Source organism: Accipiter gentilis, chromosome 7, assembly GCF_929443795.1.
Source record: "Accipiter gentilis chromosome 7, bAccGen1.1, whole genome shotgun sequence".
Lineage (NCBI taxonomy): Eukaryota > Metazoa > Chordata > Aves > Accipitriformes > Accipitridae > Astur > Astur gentilis.
Window position 1 is genome coordinate 24,174,603 of NC_064886.1, and position 18,726 is coordinate 24,193,328.

Here is an 18,726-nt window from a genome sequence, read left to right on the forward strand (position 1 = left end):
TGATAAGCAAGCAGAACACACGTGTGGATTGCAGTAGTATTGTGTTCACAGCTGTAGGCACTTTTTCCATTTTGTTATTAATAGTCATTAGAACAGCTGACTGTCCTTCAGCTACTGCATCCACACCAGTTGATCTGTCTCATTACATCTTTCTAGCTTCCTCCCACCTCCCCTGCCCCAACTAGCTGTTGATCTTGAGAACATCCTTGTAATTGCAGGGACATTGAAAAATGAATTTGCCAGGGTATCCTGGAGTTGTGGCAGAGGATCAGAGGACTGACCCTCCCTAAGATTAGCCAGGTATGCAAGGCAGAGAATTGCTCTTTCTGTCTGAACAGCCCATTGGTTTGTTTAATGTTTATGGAAAAGTAGAAGATGAAGTCCGTGCAGTTGTTCATTTCTCCAAGTTCTCCCTTGTTATATCATATGTCTACAAAATTTCCTCAAAAACAAGATAAGATTAAAATTTTGTCATGATTAATTTGCAACTGTGGCACTGACAGTGACAAGTCACAGCTGATGAGACAACTTAACCCTGACTGGAAGGCTTTTTATCTTACACTAAAAGGTTTAAAAACATAATAGACTTTTACACAAGTCAGTCCAAAGCAACCTGACAGTAAGTAACTTTCTAATCATGTTCCCACTAAGTGTGAATTCACTGTATGAATGTTGTCATAATGTTCTGCAAAGCTGGGGGGAAAACTGAGTTGCAGAAAACTTGTCATAAGCTAAGGTCACTCATGGACCTGGAGATCTTTGAAAACTGTACTGTCAATACATCTAAGAATAGAAGCTTGATACTCACTGAAACTTTAATTACTTGCCCTATCAGTCTGTGGAGGGGGAAAGAATACAGAAAATCGTATGCAGAATTACAGGAAGCTGATTATTGCTTTAAAAAAAAATTAAGATGTGCAATTCCCTGTAATGCTAACAAATGTCCCTAAAACAATGAGTAATGTAAAAATGGAGGAGAAAACTTTAAAACATTGCATTAATTTTGCGTAGCGCATAAGGAAAGAAAGCAATCTAAAAATAAAAAATTAAATAGCCAGCTTAATTTCCATTTCCAGGCTGAGTGGATTTTAAAGGGGAGGGAGATGTGAAGAAGTGGCAGAGGTAGCAAAAATAAAATGGATTTTATAACATACTTTTCACTCCTCTTTAGTAGTAGTTGCAATGTTTGCAACTATTATTTGCAAAAGCAAATAGCTGTGTTTACTTTTTCTTTAAGAAGACAGGTCACAACAGCTCTGTGCTTCTTGTGCAAGATCTTGGTTAGAGTGCCAGAACTTCTCAGGCAGAGAATACTGACCGTGTGTTCTGCCTCACAGCTTCACTCCTGTCTCTCTCTCTCCTCATGTTGCAGAGCCCCACTCATTTCTGATTTGCGATCTGACTGGGCAGTCTCTCCTTTGGTGTGCAGCAGATTGTTTATTTCCTTGATGGGCACCTTTGCGTTCAGGCCACTCCATCTATCCAACAATATTGCAAGTAAAACAGCCAAATGGCAGATGTGTCCATTTGTATCCCCCAGCTTCTGCCTCCCTTCATTGGGACTGCTGCAATCGCTTCCTCAGCCCGTCTGTGTAGCAGCTTGGCTAGCTGAAGAACTGTTATTGACCACATTTCTTCCTTCCTTCCTTCCCTAAAAATCTCACTACCACTGCTACTGTTTATATTTTATCCTAATAAGTGTTTGTTTAACTACAGTATTCTGTAGCCATTACCACTTAACTGTTCACCTCTACAGTGCGTAACGGATTCTTTGACCACTCAGAGCACTTGCCAGCACCTTCTCGGACCGTTCTGAGTTTACTTGGAATCACATAGTTGTGACTTATTTTTTGTACGTATTAGCTAGAAATGAACAACAGAAGGGCTGTGTTTTGGGTTGATGGTCTTTTGTACCCAACTAAACGTTTCTCCAGCTTTGCTAAAATCTTCCATTACAAGTGTCTGGTACAAGTCATGAGACTAGAGAACACTGGTTATTTCTGAGATCAGACAATGCTTGCTTTTTGTTTCTTAAAATTATTTTTGGTACAGTTGTTGCTCTTGGGCTCGGTTACCTAGGCTTCTTATGAAGACTACAGAATTCACACTAGATGCTTTTCACAAATTCACCTGTTAATCCACCAACTCTGGTCTGAATTGCTGAATCCCACTTTCAGTCCTGCAGCCTGAGCTCACCTGCACACCGCACATACGAAATCCCTCTGACAAGCCCCCCTTCAGTGTACCTGCCTTGTGCTCTTTCTATCTCAGTACTTCCGTTCTGGCTCAGTCATGCAAAAGGCCTTTTAGCCATCAGCCTGGCAGGGGAAGCTGGCCACTTGGTGCCACTGATCCATTTGCCAACTCCAAGCCAGCAGAGTTGATTGTCGTCTTGTAAAGCCACCAAGGAGCTCTGCTGGATGCCTGAGCTGTACTGAGCTGAGAGGCAGAGAGGATACACAAACACAGTGCTCTGCACTCTTATGTTGGCAATTTAACTGTTAACAGAGCATAACCGTGTTTGGAAAAGGCTACCATCTCTGTGAACTCACCACCCTTTAATTAAGGTTTTGTGGAGTTCTTTTTCTAGTACCCTCAGCATCCAAATACAGAAAAAAAAAAATTTAAAAATTTATTAAAATTAAAAAAACAGAAGTACACAGCAGCAGTTATTTTTTTCCAAGACCAATTCAGCAATGTTTAGTTCTCTCTGCAGCATTAATCTCCTCTGTCTGTGTATATGCACTATCAAATTATTTTTAACTGCATGAATTTACTACTTTTTTTCCACAAAAATCCCATATAACGTAATACATGTCTTTCATTAGTAACTAAAATTCTAGGACAGTAGGTGTCTACCTAATGCAAGTAAAGCTAAACCACTAAATCTGTCCTCATTGTGCTACCACAAGTCACAAATTACTGCCCCTTGTGCCTTAAAAACCATCATGCTTAGTAACTCAGCAGTGCTGCTAAGTATGAACTACTCTCTTTGGCTCATCTCAAGACTAGTACCCATTTTAGACGTATCTGTAGCAATTAAGTCTTTCCTTCCAAAAGCCAGTCACAACTGAGTATACTGCTATAACCCACAAGAATCAAGAACTTTCCCACTCCTTTTTGGAATAGGTAGACACCAGGAAAAGGAAAACCTTGTCTTACCAGAGGAGCAGTTATCGAAGTTGAGATCTCCACAGATTACATCAAAAGCCACCAGCTCCTCTGGATTGGCTGTACTGGAGGAGGAGGTAGATTTTCTGAATTCAGACAGCCAATCTTGAAGCATATCCAGTTGCTCACATCGAACAGTAGTATCTCCTGTAGCAAACAAACAAACAAACAACTGAAACAAGAAATAAGACCTCCTTTTAGCATGTTACTCAGCAACCTATTAGTTGCTAAGCTATTGCTACACATCTTGAAAAAAGGGTGCAAGATTAAAAAAAAAGGTGTGGCTAATAGTATACTCAGTACATAGCGCTTAGCCCATTATGAAGTTCATTAGGAACCATGCTTTTTGATGATTTAAATATCTCCTTCTAAAATCAATCACACTAGACACATCTGAAGAAATAGGACAAGGCAGCTGTGCTGCAGACAACCAGCCAAAATGGTAACGTTTCCAGCCACAGGAGGAGGATGATCTGATGCACTACGTTTATAATCAGGAGTTCAGAGTTAAAATCCTACTTCAGACAAAACTGGACAGCATGTTCTGGGGTAAACCACTTCATCTTTTTTCGCTTTGCCTTCTAATTTTTAAACATGAAAAATTTAACTTTCAAGGGTTATTAGTAAATATACATCAATGGTAAATCCAACTTACTCAAACTGTAGTAGTCCATCCAATGAAGGGTTCTATTTGGGCTCAGTTACGAATGCCTAAATCGGAAGTACTTTTTTCATATTTATAAAGGTATGCGTAGATACAGTTTTAGGTAGGCAGTACTTCAGAAATAAAGAACCAGATCCTTTTCACCAGTTGCAGGAAAGTTACACTAGGCTGCATGTGCTGAGGATGTGTCCCTGTTTTATAGGAGTGATATGAAAGTGATTGCCAAATATTTTTTGTTTGTGAAACCATCTGACACACAAAACAGCTCTTTAATTATAGCAAGTAACCACACAATTTGAAGCACATTAGGTGACATGAAGGCTAAGAAAATATTAATTACTGGCTCTCTTAAAATGATTACAGCAAAAGCTTGATACAGGGAAAGGAGCAGGAAGAGACACATTCTAGAAACAATTGTTTACCATATTGTCTTTCCTTTCCTTTTGTTTTCACTGTACCTATAGTTAACAGTTATAATTTTGCTTAGGACTTGAAATGATACATCAAGTCAGAACATTACTTTTCTTCAAAATAAAAGATTTGTTTTCAAATGCCTCAATCAGAAGGAAAAGCAGCAACCCCAAAATTACTTAGTCTGACTACAGTTTTATTTTAACCTAATTTACTACTTTGTGCTAGCTATTAAAGGTGTACAAGACAATTAGAAACATCAGTTATGTATGTCCAAAGCTGCTTTCAGTGGCCACTGTGGAGATGGTGAATATTTAGGTCTACATCCTCACAGCTTGTTAATCGCTCGTCTCAACTCCACCTGCACTCTTTATTAAAATGTGAACTCCGCAGCACACTGTAACCACATCAGCATACAGACAAACTTTAGGTGTTAGAACTTCACTTTCCTACCACACTCTTAACCTGTGAAGGGTTGGATTTTCAAGAACACTGCAGGGGGTGGTGATGGAGGGGGTGTTAAAACAACAGTTAAATACAAACCGAATCAGAAATGTTCAATCAAGCATGATTTGATACAACCTTAAATAATTAAAAGAAATATTGAAAAGAACATGACCAGGGAAAGAGAGAGCTTTAAGTAGGTTCTGACAGTGACTAATCTCTTCAGACTGGTAATTCCAACAGCAAATAATTCCACTTGTGTTATTCCCAACAAATCTCTACCAGTTGGGCTGTAATATGAAAGTGCTTCCTGGATCTATTCCCTAACCTACAGTTTCTAGTTACTTGTACCTCAAGTTCACATAGTACCCTAATCACACAGCTTGACACAAATCCAGACCCTTGCTACAACAGCACAAGAAAGCCCTACAGTGAAGATGTAGCTAGACAAAAGCACAAGAAATAGGTCACGTGGAATAAATAGAGCCTGGAGCAGGTGACACTAACCACAAAAGGTGTGCGTGACTAATGTATACATTCTGCTTAACTAAAGATACAGATGAAATTACAGATTCAGAGAAAGCATGAGCTTGAAAGGGACTTCTGGAGAGCATCTAGTCCAACCCCTCTGCTCAAGTGGGGTCACCTACAGCAGGTTGCCCAGGACCATGTCCAGTCAGGCTTTGAATATCTCCATGGTTGGAGACTCTATAACCTCTAGGTAACCTGTTCCAGTGCTTAGTCACCCTTGCGATAAAAAGCATTTTCCTTTTTAAACGGGATTTCTTGCATTTCAGTTCCTGCCCATTGCCTCTCATCCTGTCACTGAGCACCACTGAGGAGGGTCTGCCTCCATCTTCCTTAAACCCCCCCCATCAGTTATTTACACACTTTGATAAGATCCTTCCTGAGCTGCCTTTTGAAGCTGAACAGTCCCAGCTTTCTCATTCCTGGTGAAGCTTATTCAAATTCATGGACTGTCTTCCTTCTGCAGCATCTGAATCTTTCTATCCTATCTCATCTCCTTGGGCCAGTACTTTCTTCTGGGCTGCCTTTGTTTCCTCATAACTTTTAAGCATGGTGCTTGTTGACAAGAATGCAGTAACTTGTCTTGCTCCCCACAAAGTCCAGATTATATAAATTGCTTAACTGTCTAAGATGTTGGGTTTTACATCCCTGAACTGTCAGGGGTTTTTTGCATTTTCTGTGAATTATCCACCTAGCATGGCTTCACTAGGATGAGTGATAAAACAATGCGGCCATTATGATATGGGCATAAAACTCGGGCAGCAACCAGTCATAGACCAGCGTGAAGAACATAGCAAACCCACTGAACTGAAACACACAAAGGTAAAATTCTCCAAACCAGAAAACTCTTGAGAAAAATAAAAACACAGGCAGAAACATTCTAGGAGGATATTGTGAAAGGTGTCTGGTAACATGCATTGCTATTATTTAAAAAAAGCATTAACTGCATAGTGACATCCATCTCCCTCCGTAAGAATGCTGAGCCTTTGTAGCAGCACTGTACACCAGATAACCTCAGAGCTCTACAGAAAAATAGTAGTCTTGGAACTGTAGAAACAGATGACTTCCATTTCTTTTTAGAAAAAGTGTAGAACTTGTGACAGTCTGGCATCTCTGATTATCCCCACTAGAGGTCATAGAAGTAATTGCACTTCAGTACACTACGTGGAGCGTGTGCAATAAACTGTGAGCTACATTTCCATAATAAAAGATGGGATCCTGTAATGCAACTTCAATAGAACTGTTTTCTGAGATTAATATGAAACTAATGGTACCCAGCTTACTGCAGCTACACAGCAGGTACTGTGTGTATCTGTATGCAAAAGTTACTAGTGAGAGTCTTAGCAGCTCCCAATGAGCAAGAGCTTTGGAGACTGAGATAACTGAACTAATCAGACACCTAACTACAGGAGAAGCCAAACCTGAATCCAGAACTATCAGGGGAGCAGACATTTCAGAAACTTCTGCTGAAGTGAAATAGCATCAATAAATATTAACAGAAGAGAACTAGGTAGTAACTCCCCAAACTAACATTCAACAACTTCTTCCAGCCTTCAGCTCTAATTAAACATTCAGATAGAATCACTGATCTGACTGACTGCCACCAGTGATTAACCAGAGAATACAGGTTTGTGCTAATTGCTCTACAATCTTTTCCTCAGTAACTGGCCTGGAAAAATGCAAGTAATTGTGTTGTGACCGGTTCCTGCAGTCAGTATTTCCAAATTCTTTGCAAGTTCCCTTCAGCTTCAGATTTTGTGGAAGGGTGAAAGGGTAGCATGGGAAACCTCAACCAGCATAAATAAATACTTCACCTTTGTTTATTACTGGATAATCATACTTGCCCTTTCCATTCACTTTAGAAATGCTTAAGTGAAATTGTAGCTTTAGTTAGAACTGCAGGTAGGTACTATACACTGAGAAAGACTGTTTTGTCCTGCTCTGAAAGACATAGAAGGAGCACTGTGCTGCCTGAGCAAAGCAGTTGACAGGCCTAGTCAGAGGAAATTAAAAGATCCAGTGGAGGTTTGTAAAACCAGAGTTCTCAGCACTGATAAGCGCTATGGGATATATTGGCAGGGAACTTGGGGAAGATGAGCAAAAAAAAGCTTCTGAAGTGTAGGATGTAAAGCCTAGTCAAAAGAAAAAATTGTTTCCAAGTCACAGCCAAAGGCTTCAGTTTAGCCATGAGGCAGGCTGTGTGACAGATTAAGCAGACTCCTACACTTGTAACATACTTCATCCAGGATACACTGGGAAAACAAAATAAAAACAAACTGTCCAAAAAAAAAAAACAATAAAAAACCTCTTATTCTGCTGGGTTACTTGTCAGCTAGGTCAGGTCCCCAGTCAAGTGCAACACAGCCTACAACAGCTGCGTTAGCACAACTGAGAGGAAGGGGCAAGGGCAAGCTGCCATGGTATGGGTACACCAGCTTTATTATTTCAGAAACATATGTGGAATCACTGCCTAAGGATGCTCAGCACTGAAGTTACTCCTAAATGCATGGTCAGAATTTCAAACACTGAGGGATCTCTCCGTCCTGAGCCGAGGTCTGCTTAAGCTCTGTGTAGGCTTGTGGAATCTCAAACTGGTGCTAGTGTTGCCAGTACCTGTACTGCTAATGACTGAATTCACACTAAATGCAAAGCAGGGATGGGAATGAGATTATGAGATAGCATCCAGCATGCTACATCATCCAGACCTGGGCTGGAAGAGTTTAAGGCTTACTCTGTTTTGATGGCTTCACGGGGTGTCTGAAAAGGCATGACTCAAAGGGACTTGGGTGCATTCTAGGCAGCAAAACCTGTCCAGAACATTAATCACTGACTAATTGAAAGACATAAAAGAACCATGTAAACTTAACAGCCCCTTGGAAAAGAATTACATTCAAGTCTCATTAAAGGATCCCTTCATTTGTCACTGAAATGCAGCTATTTCCACAGTGGAAATGAAGAGCTGCTTCATAGCACCACTCAGTAATAGGTAGAGAATTGAGAGGATAAACTACATCTAATTCTAAAGGTTTCTTGAAAAAGGTGAATGTCAGGTCTGAAAAAATAGTCATTGCTCAGAACAGAGTTCAGCCAGCACATCTCTTGAAAAAAGCATTAGTAGTTCATCCCTGACCATAAGCAGTTGGATCCCTTCATTTTATACTTACGCAAGTATCAGAACAGTTAAGTGTAAGTTTATGTATCCTAGAAAGGAAGCCAAGGAAGCCAAACTGCGCTCAGCCATGTATGACAAGCTGATTTAAATGGCTAACCTTTTAAACAGTGCTTGTTTTTATAGATACCACATATTTACATGGTTGAACTGGTTTTTGGATAGTTTTTTAAATGTGTGAGATGTTATGAATCAGATGATACAAATCAGAAAGCGCAGCTCTGCCAAACTTATGAACTTTCGTTTTCCATTTCATTACATAAACTAATGTGATATATCAAAGGACAGTTAGACTCTTAAATCATTGTCTGCTCTATTTGGAATGTAGCTTGAACCACATAAGCCTAAAAATACAAAGCAAGAACATAAGTAGGAAGATGAAAGGTTGCGTTCTACTCTTGAAGGAGCTTTAGGCTGACTTTGAAAATAGAAATTACTTCCCCATTCTTCTTCCCTCTCCCCTCTTCCTCTTTAATATAGGGATTTCACAACATGGTTATCAAAGACTAACTGAGAATAGATTACTAGGTAGTAAAAAGGAACAGGACTAAAAATGGAGGTTTATAACCTAAACTAGAACAGCAACAAATTTCAGCTCCACATCAGCAATCTCACAGTACATCACCATAATTCCAGAGTTAAAAATAGAAAAACAGAGAAGGATGTTACATTGTTAAAATGTAGCTGAAAAATTCATGAATCTTCCTTAGCACTATCCAGTCTCTCTAATGTACTTCAGAGACTGGCAGTTTTGTTTCCAAGTCAGTCTCTCTGCAACTGAAGCACTGACAAAGTAGAATGAATGCTAGCTGCCCGACTGGGTTAACTTAGACATGCTGTAGCACATGGGTTCAAAGTTTCACCATTTATAATGCTTGACTGTCTTGCCTCAGTCTGCAGCGTACATGCTGTCTTCAGGCAGTCTAAGAGGGCTATGCCGTGCTCTCCAGCCCTCAGGAGCACAAGAATTGCAGTTGCATCAAGTAAAAATAAGGATATCAACCCCCCTGGCTAAATTAAATTCTGATCTTGCACAATGAAAATGGTTGTAGATTTGGCTTTTATTTTATTACTACACCTACTCTAAGTATAGAGCTGATAGTTTTGATGCAAAAGATCGGAGATGTATGTGGAATATTTTCCATAGACATCTCCAAGAATTTCAAGTATTTGTCAATTTTAATTGATGAGTGTTCAGGCAAACAGCTAAAACGGTGAAGCGTCTTGATTTCAAAATGTATGCATCAGAACACTAAAATTGGAATAAAATGACCAGAAGTTACTAACTCTTCTTCCCCTTGCTTTCTGGACTTGGGTTGTAAAATGGAGATGAAGCCACCCATCTAGCTCAGTCTTTTTCTGAATATTAATCTTAAAAAGAAGAGCTGAGTGTTGAGATACTATCATAAAAAAGTCATAAAAGGTCATAAGATGGTTGAGGAGGAACAGGCTCCACCACAACCTGACAGAGCTACATGAAATTCCAGTCTGGTTATGGGAAGCAGTGGAGTCCACGTATCTCACAGACACAGAAATCTGCTATTAAAGAACATCTCATTCTTTTTTAAGATAATTCAGTGAGAAGTTAAAAAAAAAAAAAAGAAAAAAGCCTTCCATACCCTGCTAAGAGTTTTTGTGTTTTACTTATCTTTAACAGCCTTAGAAAATATTGTTTCATGAAACAAAAGACACAGAGCATGCTTTAGTAAATGTAATAGTAGAACTGCTTTTAAGCATGACCAAGAGAATTTTTCAATGAGTTTATTAACTTGCTAGCCATTTATGTATGAAATTTGCAGGTCAGAAAAACAGAGAATTTGGGCTTATTCCAGGTGCTGATGGAAAAACTGTCCTAACTGGTATCTTCTGATAATGCCCGAGTTAGGTACAAAGAAATTTTAGTTTATATGACCGTCCTCATGGCATGGGCTGTTAAATGCTGTTGAGTAATGATGACAGTAATTTATTTGCTAAAATAACAGTATCTGGTTAAGAGGGAGCAAAGGGAAGGAAAGGTCTCAAGGGATATTTTTTGTTTGTGTCCTATAAGACTTAATTACTCTGAGACTGAAAATGTAAAGGTTGGGTGATATACTTGTCTATCCCTCATTCTTGGCTATTTCACTACTATTTGCTATGCACACTGCACTTTGTCAGAACTAACAAAGGAGCAATGCTTGCTACTTTTGCACAAAAATACCACCACAGGCCTAGAAACAGTGAAAAACTAAGACAGGCAAATTAGGACAGTACCTGCAATAGCTTGCAAGTGAGTGCAGGAAATGTATCCCACAATTCTTTGGTCCTGAGGTGTACTTCCCACTTGCACCTGGAAGGGAAGGAAGAAATAAAAAGGTGATTAATGGAAGAGCTCATACAACTCCACTTCCAACCCTGATTGTGCAGCCTTTGTACACGGTATTGGCCTTTTGCACCAGTCTTTCCATCTAGCTCCGTCTTGAAAACACACACACACAAGAGCACCAGAGACACGCACTGGGGCTTACTGGGGTCCCACTTGCTGCTGGCACACTGACATCTTCCTGATCACCACTGCTTCAATGTTTCGATTTTGATCGCCAACACACGCAAAAATTTTACTTTCTCCTGCTCTTTGCAATCCCATTTGTTGTCTGTCCCAGTTGCGTCACCACTCTTTTGCATCACAGCTCTTGTTTATATGCAAGATTCAGGCCCACCACTGAAGTCCCATATAATACTAATATTATTAGCAGTCTAATTCTTGATATCTGTGTTAAGACTAGAATGCAGAAGGAAAAAATGCCAAAGAAGTCTAGGAAAAATGATGAAATGTGAAATGAATATTGGTTTTGACCATGTTTTCTCCATTGCACAGCAAGTTTTGGACTTTGATGGATTTTTCACATTCTTCTACAAAGGTATTGGGGATTTTTGCTATGTCTCAGCAAAGTGTTTACATTCTTCAGCTCACAGCAGCAGTCCCCACGTCCATCCACCAGATGAAAAAACAACATGTACCCCTGCTCTTACACACAGAAGAGGCAGGGCTTCCAGGGAAGCTGGTATGTAGTATAATTCCTCATCTATATCATATTCTACTTAAAAATATCTGTGGTGGTGGACACACAAGCAAATTAGAATCAAGTTCTGGTTTAGGTTTTCAACCCTATTGAATGTTTTGGCAGTTCAGGATTTATGCAGCTGCAAGTCAAAACTCCCAAGGATTTGAGGATCAAGATTTGGATTGAGGCAAGAAACTAGTTTGAGTATATGGTTTTCCTGTTGATAATCAATGTGGCAACATTGCATGGACTACGAAAAAAAATGCCCACAAAGGAAAACTGTACCCAGGGCTCAGAAAACAAAACCACGGGTGACTCTCCTTCACAAGGCTAGGCTCAGATTTCATCTGACACCTCTAAATAACAAGCGGAGCTCCGTTTCATACAGACACAATTTTGTCAGCTTGGTTGGTTTTCTTGTTTTTCAGCTGTCCAAGAGCCATCTGATTCATCTGGTAACTGGAAAGTCAGCTCTGCAGTAAGTGAATTTAGCAGTGATTTGTACTCAACAATGCCTTTTTAACTTTCAGGGTTTTTTTCCAGCTAGAAAAGTGTGTAACATATGACTTGCATTATTCTGTCCTCGGTCTGTTCAGTCCTCTTTTAGACAGTTTTCCAAATGGATATTGATGGTGTTCTTATTGCTGTTCCCACACAGTTAACCTGCTTCAGGGAGGGTGAAGGCAGAGGAAGACAAGGAAAATACATGCAGTCACTGGCGGATCTACCCCTAAGCCAGAGGATTCTCCTAAACTCACAAGATTGTAGCAGAGTCTCAAAGGATATGCTGATCCACTGGATGCCTGTTAGTGACTACTGCAGCAGCTTCTCTACATAGACCTCTTTCTTCCTCCCTCAGGCTGCCTTGGTCTGAATGTATCACAGTGTCATGGGTGAATTAAAAGGAGCGTTCTCTCCAGTTTCTTATGCAATGTATGCCATTCCGATAGAGAAGTGGGAAATCATTAGTTTATATCCCTTACTATCTAGGGCAGGCAGGTGTATGAATTACATTTTCCACCTTAATAGCTCAAAATCAGATTTTCTCTTCAATGCTGAAAACTATATTGTAAAGTCTCTACTAGTTTACAAATTTGCATTGTCTCCTGCTGCAGAGAAAAAGTGTGCATGTCGTACATCTTTCAATGCCATCTACTGCAACCACACTGAAAATACTGTGCATAAAGTTTTCTGCCTTATAGCAAGAATGTGCTGCTTATAATCCTCTTATTGACTAAAGCAGATGGAATAATTTTCAGTGTCTCTATCCAAAAAGCATACAAGATTGAAGTCTAAAAGCTGAACATCCAAACATAAATTACAGTCAGTTGAGAAAACGAAGTCAACTCAAATTGGCTTTAGAATTTCCTGTGCAGCCTTAATGGAGTGCCTGACAAGGCCTCATCAACCAATTTATGCATAGGCTCACACTCATTTCCATTAATCATAAATAAATATGTATCATACAGTGTCCTTGTGTGCACAGATCTATACTGAAACAGACTCGGGATCTTTCGCTTTCAATGACAAGAAACGGCCTAGAAGACTGACTGCTGCTATATGCATGTGGGTGAGTGCAACAAATGCCCCTCGGGGTTGCCACCACAGGGAGACAGTGCCCCAGGGCTCTGCACTTGCTAGGAACAGCGGCTGCTTTACACACACCCCTGAGGGGAAGAGGAAAGGGGCTTTCATAAACACTTTGCTAATTTAAAAAAAATAAAATAAAATAAAGCTCAAAAGCAACATCTGAAGACATTAACATAATTAGAATTCCCGTGGAAAGTGCCAGCATGGAAGTACATCCAAAGCAGCTTGTCTCCCAGATTTCACGTTTCCTCCAACTTTTTTGACTTTTGGGGTTGGTTTGTTTGGGTTTTTTTTTGAGTGGCACTATTACTGTAAATGGCCAAGCAGAGTCATTTTGAGTATAATCATCATGGAGGCAAATATTTGTGACAACTACTAGGACAGAAAATAAATATTCTTGCAGCCTCCTAGTCAATTCCCAGCCACAGTAGAAGCACTAGTATATTAAATATGGTCTGAAATAAAATAGTAAGGAAAATCTGATTATTCGGTCTAATTTGGTATTCCACAGATGGACAGGGACTATGGGATGTGCAGACAGGAAAACTGCTTGACCTCTGGAATATTACAAGCCCTATAATTCTGCATAAAAACATTCCTTTGTGTGGCCAAATACAGTAGCTACTTTTAGAGTGTTCCATTTTCAAGGGTATATTATATTGTGGTGACTTGGCCTGAGTAGCTACGTGGCAGTCCTGCGGGAAGACAACACTGAGCGTTCATTTCAGCCTGCAACGTGGATCTTGGCAGAAAAGTTCCACTTCCACCAAACCAAGTCAGTGCTTCCCAAATATAATTTTTGCTGCTTAATACAGAAGAAACTTCTAAATTCACATTTTAAAAGAAAATATATGTAAGCAGATAAGCCAGAGTGGCTGCTTCACCATAAGCCTGACTTAAATTCACCTCAACTGTTCTACATTAGTAGCTCTGTATCAATAACACGTCCATTGAATTACCCTTGTATAGGTAACTACTTCAGATACTGCTTTATAAAAAAAATCATTGTATAGTCTTAGTTGTGTCATGGACTACTCTTCTATGTCTATAGAAATTTATAGGAAGGTAACATCTAAATACATTTATAAGTTCCCAGTACTTTAAAATAGCATAATAATTACAAGAGGAAAAAGTTGTATGTGATATCCTGTTAAATTCTAATGTTACCTAGAGGTAAAATTAAAACAGAGAGAACATATTTGTGGTTTAATAAAGTGTCCCAATGATATAATGTTGACAGAAACAAATTAATATTTTTCAATATTATGCAGAAATATGCAAAATATATTCCACTTCTCAGTACATTTGCAAAGGTTAAGTAATCAAACTAGTCAAACATTTGGAAGCTAGGAGTGGATTCGGATCCCTGTTACACCACTGAACATTACACTTTGTTAGCTGTTGGCGGTAGTGGTGGGGAGCATAAGAAGCTCATTACAGATGAGAAAGAGGCTTTTTTCCGTAAAGGGGAAGGCCTACTATGGTTGTATTTGGAATTCAGAATGCCAGTTTCTACTGCTACATATTTACATTTGTCCCCTGCCTGTAAATTAAATAAGTGCAAAACTGACAGCTCTGAATTTTTATTTTCAGTCAGAGTACTGACTGTGTCAAGTATACAAAAGTACTTGACATAAAGTGCTTTTTATTAAAAGATTTCATCTCTATGCCATAGCACATTAGTACAAGCTGTTGGAAAGACCATGCTGATACTGTGCCATACTAGGCAAAATTGTGTATATTCCTATAAATTTGTCCTATGTGGACCAAGGAGTAGTATGTCCTCTAATTAGACTGGTATCAGGTAATAAACAGTGCTCATTAAAGAAATCAAGCCAACAAGGCTATGGCAGAAAGATTCTTGTTGACAAGAAAAAAAAAATGTAACGAGTAGCAATAGTTGAGATTTTAGAGCTAGAGTGAATGAAATAACTTTAAATTCAGTCACATTACTTGCTATCATGGGAATTTTCTGAGCTAACTGGAAAATCTTGCACATCTCATGTTTATCACATTCTAGTATAATATGTATACAAAGCTGCAAACACAACAAGTATCTTGTCTTTAACTGTTTATATTTACACACATCTGTCCCAGCAGTGCAAAACAGTTCTGTTATATCTGGATGTCAAGAAAAGCATCAGCAGATACTTAAAGCAAAAAACAGGGAAATGCTACCTAAATGCCAGGGGTATTTCAATACCAGCTTAAAAACCAGCTTCAAATATGTCATTGCTGTGTTAATACATCATCAGCTACTTGGAAGGAAATGTTCTTTAGGGTGTAAAAATTTGGGCAGTGCCATACATGAGAAATCTCACTCGATTAAAGAATCAAACTAGATTTTCAAAGACTGACCAATAATGCACAAAAACAAAAGGTTTGTTATGAGGGGAACTTAACCTTTAGTGACATTTTCTAGAAGCTTCACATTGCCAGGAGGTAGCCATTCAAAAAAATCCTAAATAAAGTAGACAGTTTCTTAAATGTGTACCCTCCAGTATGAAGGGTTTGTATACATACACGTCCAAGCATATGCCATTGCCTCTTCCTTCATGGGAAGCAAATCCAAGTGTGTAAACCAGAGAGCTAAAATTTTGGTGTGCTCCTGGAAAAACTGCTCCAGGGAGTTGATCACCCCACAATCTACATGCAGCCAATAAACCCAGAGCTGGGAAAGATAAATAACCTGAATGCAACATTAAGACTCCTTCAGGGAGATGGGATGCCACACAGAATAGCTCTAGCTTCAGCCATTACAGTTTAATCACATCTTGGACTGCAAATGAGCAAAACGATTCACTGCATCAGCTTAGTTGACCATGAAGGTGTCAATTTTGCCATTGGCATATAAATATGAACTGTAGTAGTCATTCCTGCATTATTCTTCTGAAGAGGGTACGTCTCCAAAGTATATAGCGCTACAGCAAACAAATTTACGGTCTTGCCAAGAACCAAGCTAATGATGTTCATATTATGAAGAAAAACTAGCCAGGCTGAAAACCTCTCTCCTTAAAAACAAAAGCATGAACACTGCATTTGTAAAGAGCACCATCTAAGCAGGGGCCTCAAGTCACTGTTTGTCTTAGAAATAAAACACTCCAGACAGAGAATAAGAGCAGGGCTGCAGACTTCACAGTAGATGTAAAACTGAGTTACTCCCACAGAAATACTCATCTTACCATATGTAGCCAATATTGTTTAAGTTCAAGGGAAGCTCCATTAAAATACAGGAGCATGATACTCAACTGAATTACTCCAAGTAAAGCAACTGTATATGCACAAGTAGTGGTATCTCCACACACACACTCATGGGTCAGACTTCCCGGGTTTGATGCTCTGAGACATGCTAGTAATAATACACTGTTTGTACCACCCTTTTTCAACTACTGTGGGAATATCATTATAGACATCCTATGTAATTATAATGAGCAAACAATAGAGTGAGGAAGAGAAGAGAAAGAAATGGAAAATACAGTTTCTCTTTCTTTCCAGTACAACTTCTCTGTCATCTTCCAGATTATCAACCCCTTCTGGACTTTTTTTTTTTTCCATTTGAGCAATTTTCCAAGACAAATGGGAATCGGCATCAAGAAACTGATGGGAATAGGCAGTCAAACTGTGTGTCCCAGTCCTGTTAAGATGCCAAGGAAAACTTGCAACTACTCACATTCACAATTCAAGCATTCCTGTCCCACAGAGATTACTTAGATTAGCGGTAACATCCAAGAAAGATGTATTTTATTCCTGTTCTTTGTAGTGGGGGGTTTTTTGTTAGCTTAGACATTGTGTAAAAAGATCTATCTTATTTTTAGTACTTTTGACAGCTCTGCCTTTTGCCTTCAGGGATATGTAGCAGCTTCTAAGGAAGATGCATTAGTTAAATTACTAATTTACTATTACAAATATATTATTTAAGCATATTGAATAAATTAAATAAGTTTAAAATGTTATAGAGGTCATGTCAAAATTCTGTTTGGTGCTCTGCAATTCTTTCTAGCCACATTTGGACTTGATTATTTCAGAAACCTGTTTTTCCCCACCTGCCACATGACAATTACTGTTCCATGAGCTCAGAGAATTAGTTATTTAGCAAAGCTTCATTAAGCTTATATGTGAGGTAAAGTGGCTGTAAATTGGTGCCATGAATGAAGGGCTCTTCCTCTTCTGAAGAGAATAAAGCTCACAACTCAACATTCTCTCAAACCTGTATTTCACTCTGCACAACAGTTTAATTTGTTCCCATTAATGAAGGGGAAAAAAGACTGATTAATAACATTACTTATATCAAAGTGAAGGAACATGGTACAGTGCCATGGTAGGGTCTTTGTTTTCTTTTTTAAAACAGTCTCAGGCAGTTTATTGGACTCAATCCAATTCCTGCATTAACATTTTATAGCAGCAACTGAACATGGGGAAAATGTTTAGGTAACCCTCCTGACTTAAAATGGCACAGCTTTAGAGTTACCTAAACAAATTCACGAACAGCACTAGACATTTCTTTTATACATCTTGGGATAACTGCAGATACTGGACAACTGATCAAGGACAAGAAAATCTCACCACTGAAAGCTCTAGATCTTTTACTGGGGTCAGAAAACAGCCATTCCCCTTTTCTGTGTAATCCTTAGTTAAAAAAGCTCCCCCCCTTCTGAACAGCAGAAGTTGCCCCTTCACTCTCAGCCACAACACACAAAAGTTGGCACGGGACAGGAAAGACAGCTTAAATTACCCAAGCAAAATGTATCTGCATCAGTAATATCAAAAAGGAGGATCAGAGAGGTTAATTCAGGGAACCCTCGTTTTATCATATGAAGCAGGCACCTTCAGAGTAGCAAATAGTAAAAACTGTGCTTCAAAGCAGTTTTGCAATCAGAGCTACTGCTCCTTCTACCATCTGTTACCACCGTATCAGCTCTTTTGAAAACAAGTTCAGCTTTGCACATAAAGCAAAGGTTGCTAGGTTTCCTTTAAAGCAATGAATAATAACATGTTCTCTGCACAATTACTGTACTTCCTGAGAACAGCATTAATTTTCAGAGAATTTGAAAAGTAAATCTGTTAATAAGCTTAGGAATTAATATTAAACACAAGTTCTTTCAGAAAGGTAGCAAAAATCACAAGACATATTTTTTCCTTTTGATTTTAGAATACTATTAGCTGTTCAAACTACCCACTTCAGGCTGCAGTTTTGCTTTTGCTCTATGTTCACATACTGTGTTTTAAGCAATTCCTATTTTTTCTGAAGTTCTCTCTCTCAGCAGATGCCAAAAAACAGAAAAATTTCTTACTAAGAACAGTAGGAAGAACAGCCTTCTATGCAACATACTTCCGTATCTCCCAGTCTCAGTGGAAGGAAAACCACTCCAAAACCTCTCCTCAGTTAATAGCCATTTTGAGAATGGTACTTCTTTCCTTCACCTCCCTCCCCTAAGTAAGCATTTACATGTCTTGTATGGCTTAGATTTACATTACAGTTATAGCAATTTCAATTTAAGGGTAAGAGAGAGGCAAAATTTGTCAGCAGAAGTGACAGTCTTTATTAGATTGATAAGTCTGGAAATACATGGACAAGCTCTCCAATTCAGTAACTCACCAGGTCAAGTTTAGGATATTTTCTGGTTTTATTACACTACTGTCCAAAACTTACACAGCATCCCTCAAAGACCCTGTAACTAAGGCTACATAGTAACCCCTCTATCTAA

General features: G+C 39.0%; 1 protein-coding gene across 6 annotated transcripts in view; it reads right to left on the reverse strand.

Moving 5' to 3' along the window:
* Positions 1 to 18,726, reverse strand: part of SMPD3 (sphingomyelin phosphodiesterase 3) — a 123,801-nt gene that overhangs the window by 13,476 nt on the left and 91,599 nt on the right. For all 6 annotated transcript variants that reach the window (XM_049805286.1, XM_049805289.1, XM_049805290.1 and 3 more), the window contains 2 exons: positions 10,641 to 10,716; positions 3,163 to 3,318 (listed from right to left, as the gene is read on the reverse strand). In XM_049805286.1, the coding sequence (XP_049661243.1) occupies positions 3,163 to 3,318; positions 10,641 to 10,716 (232 nt within the window). The remainder of the gene's footprint in view (positions 1 to 3,162; positions 3,319 to 10,640; positions 10,717 to 18,726) is intronic.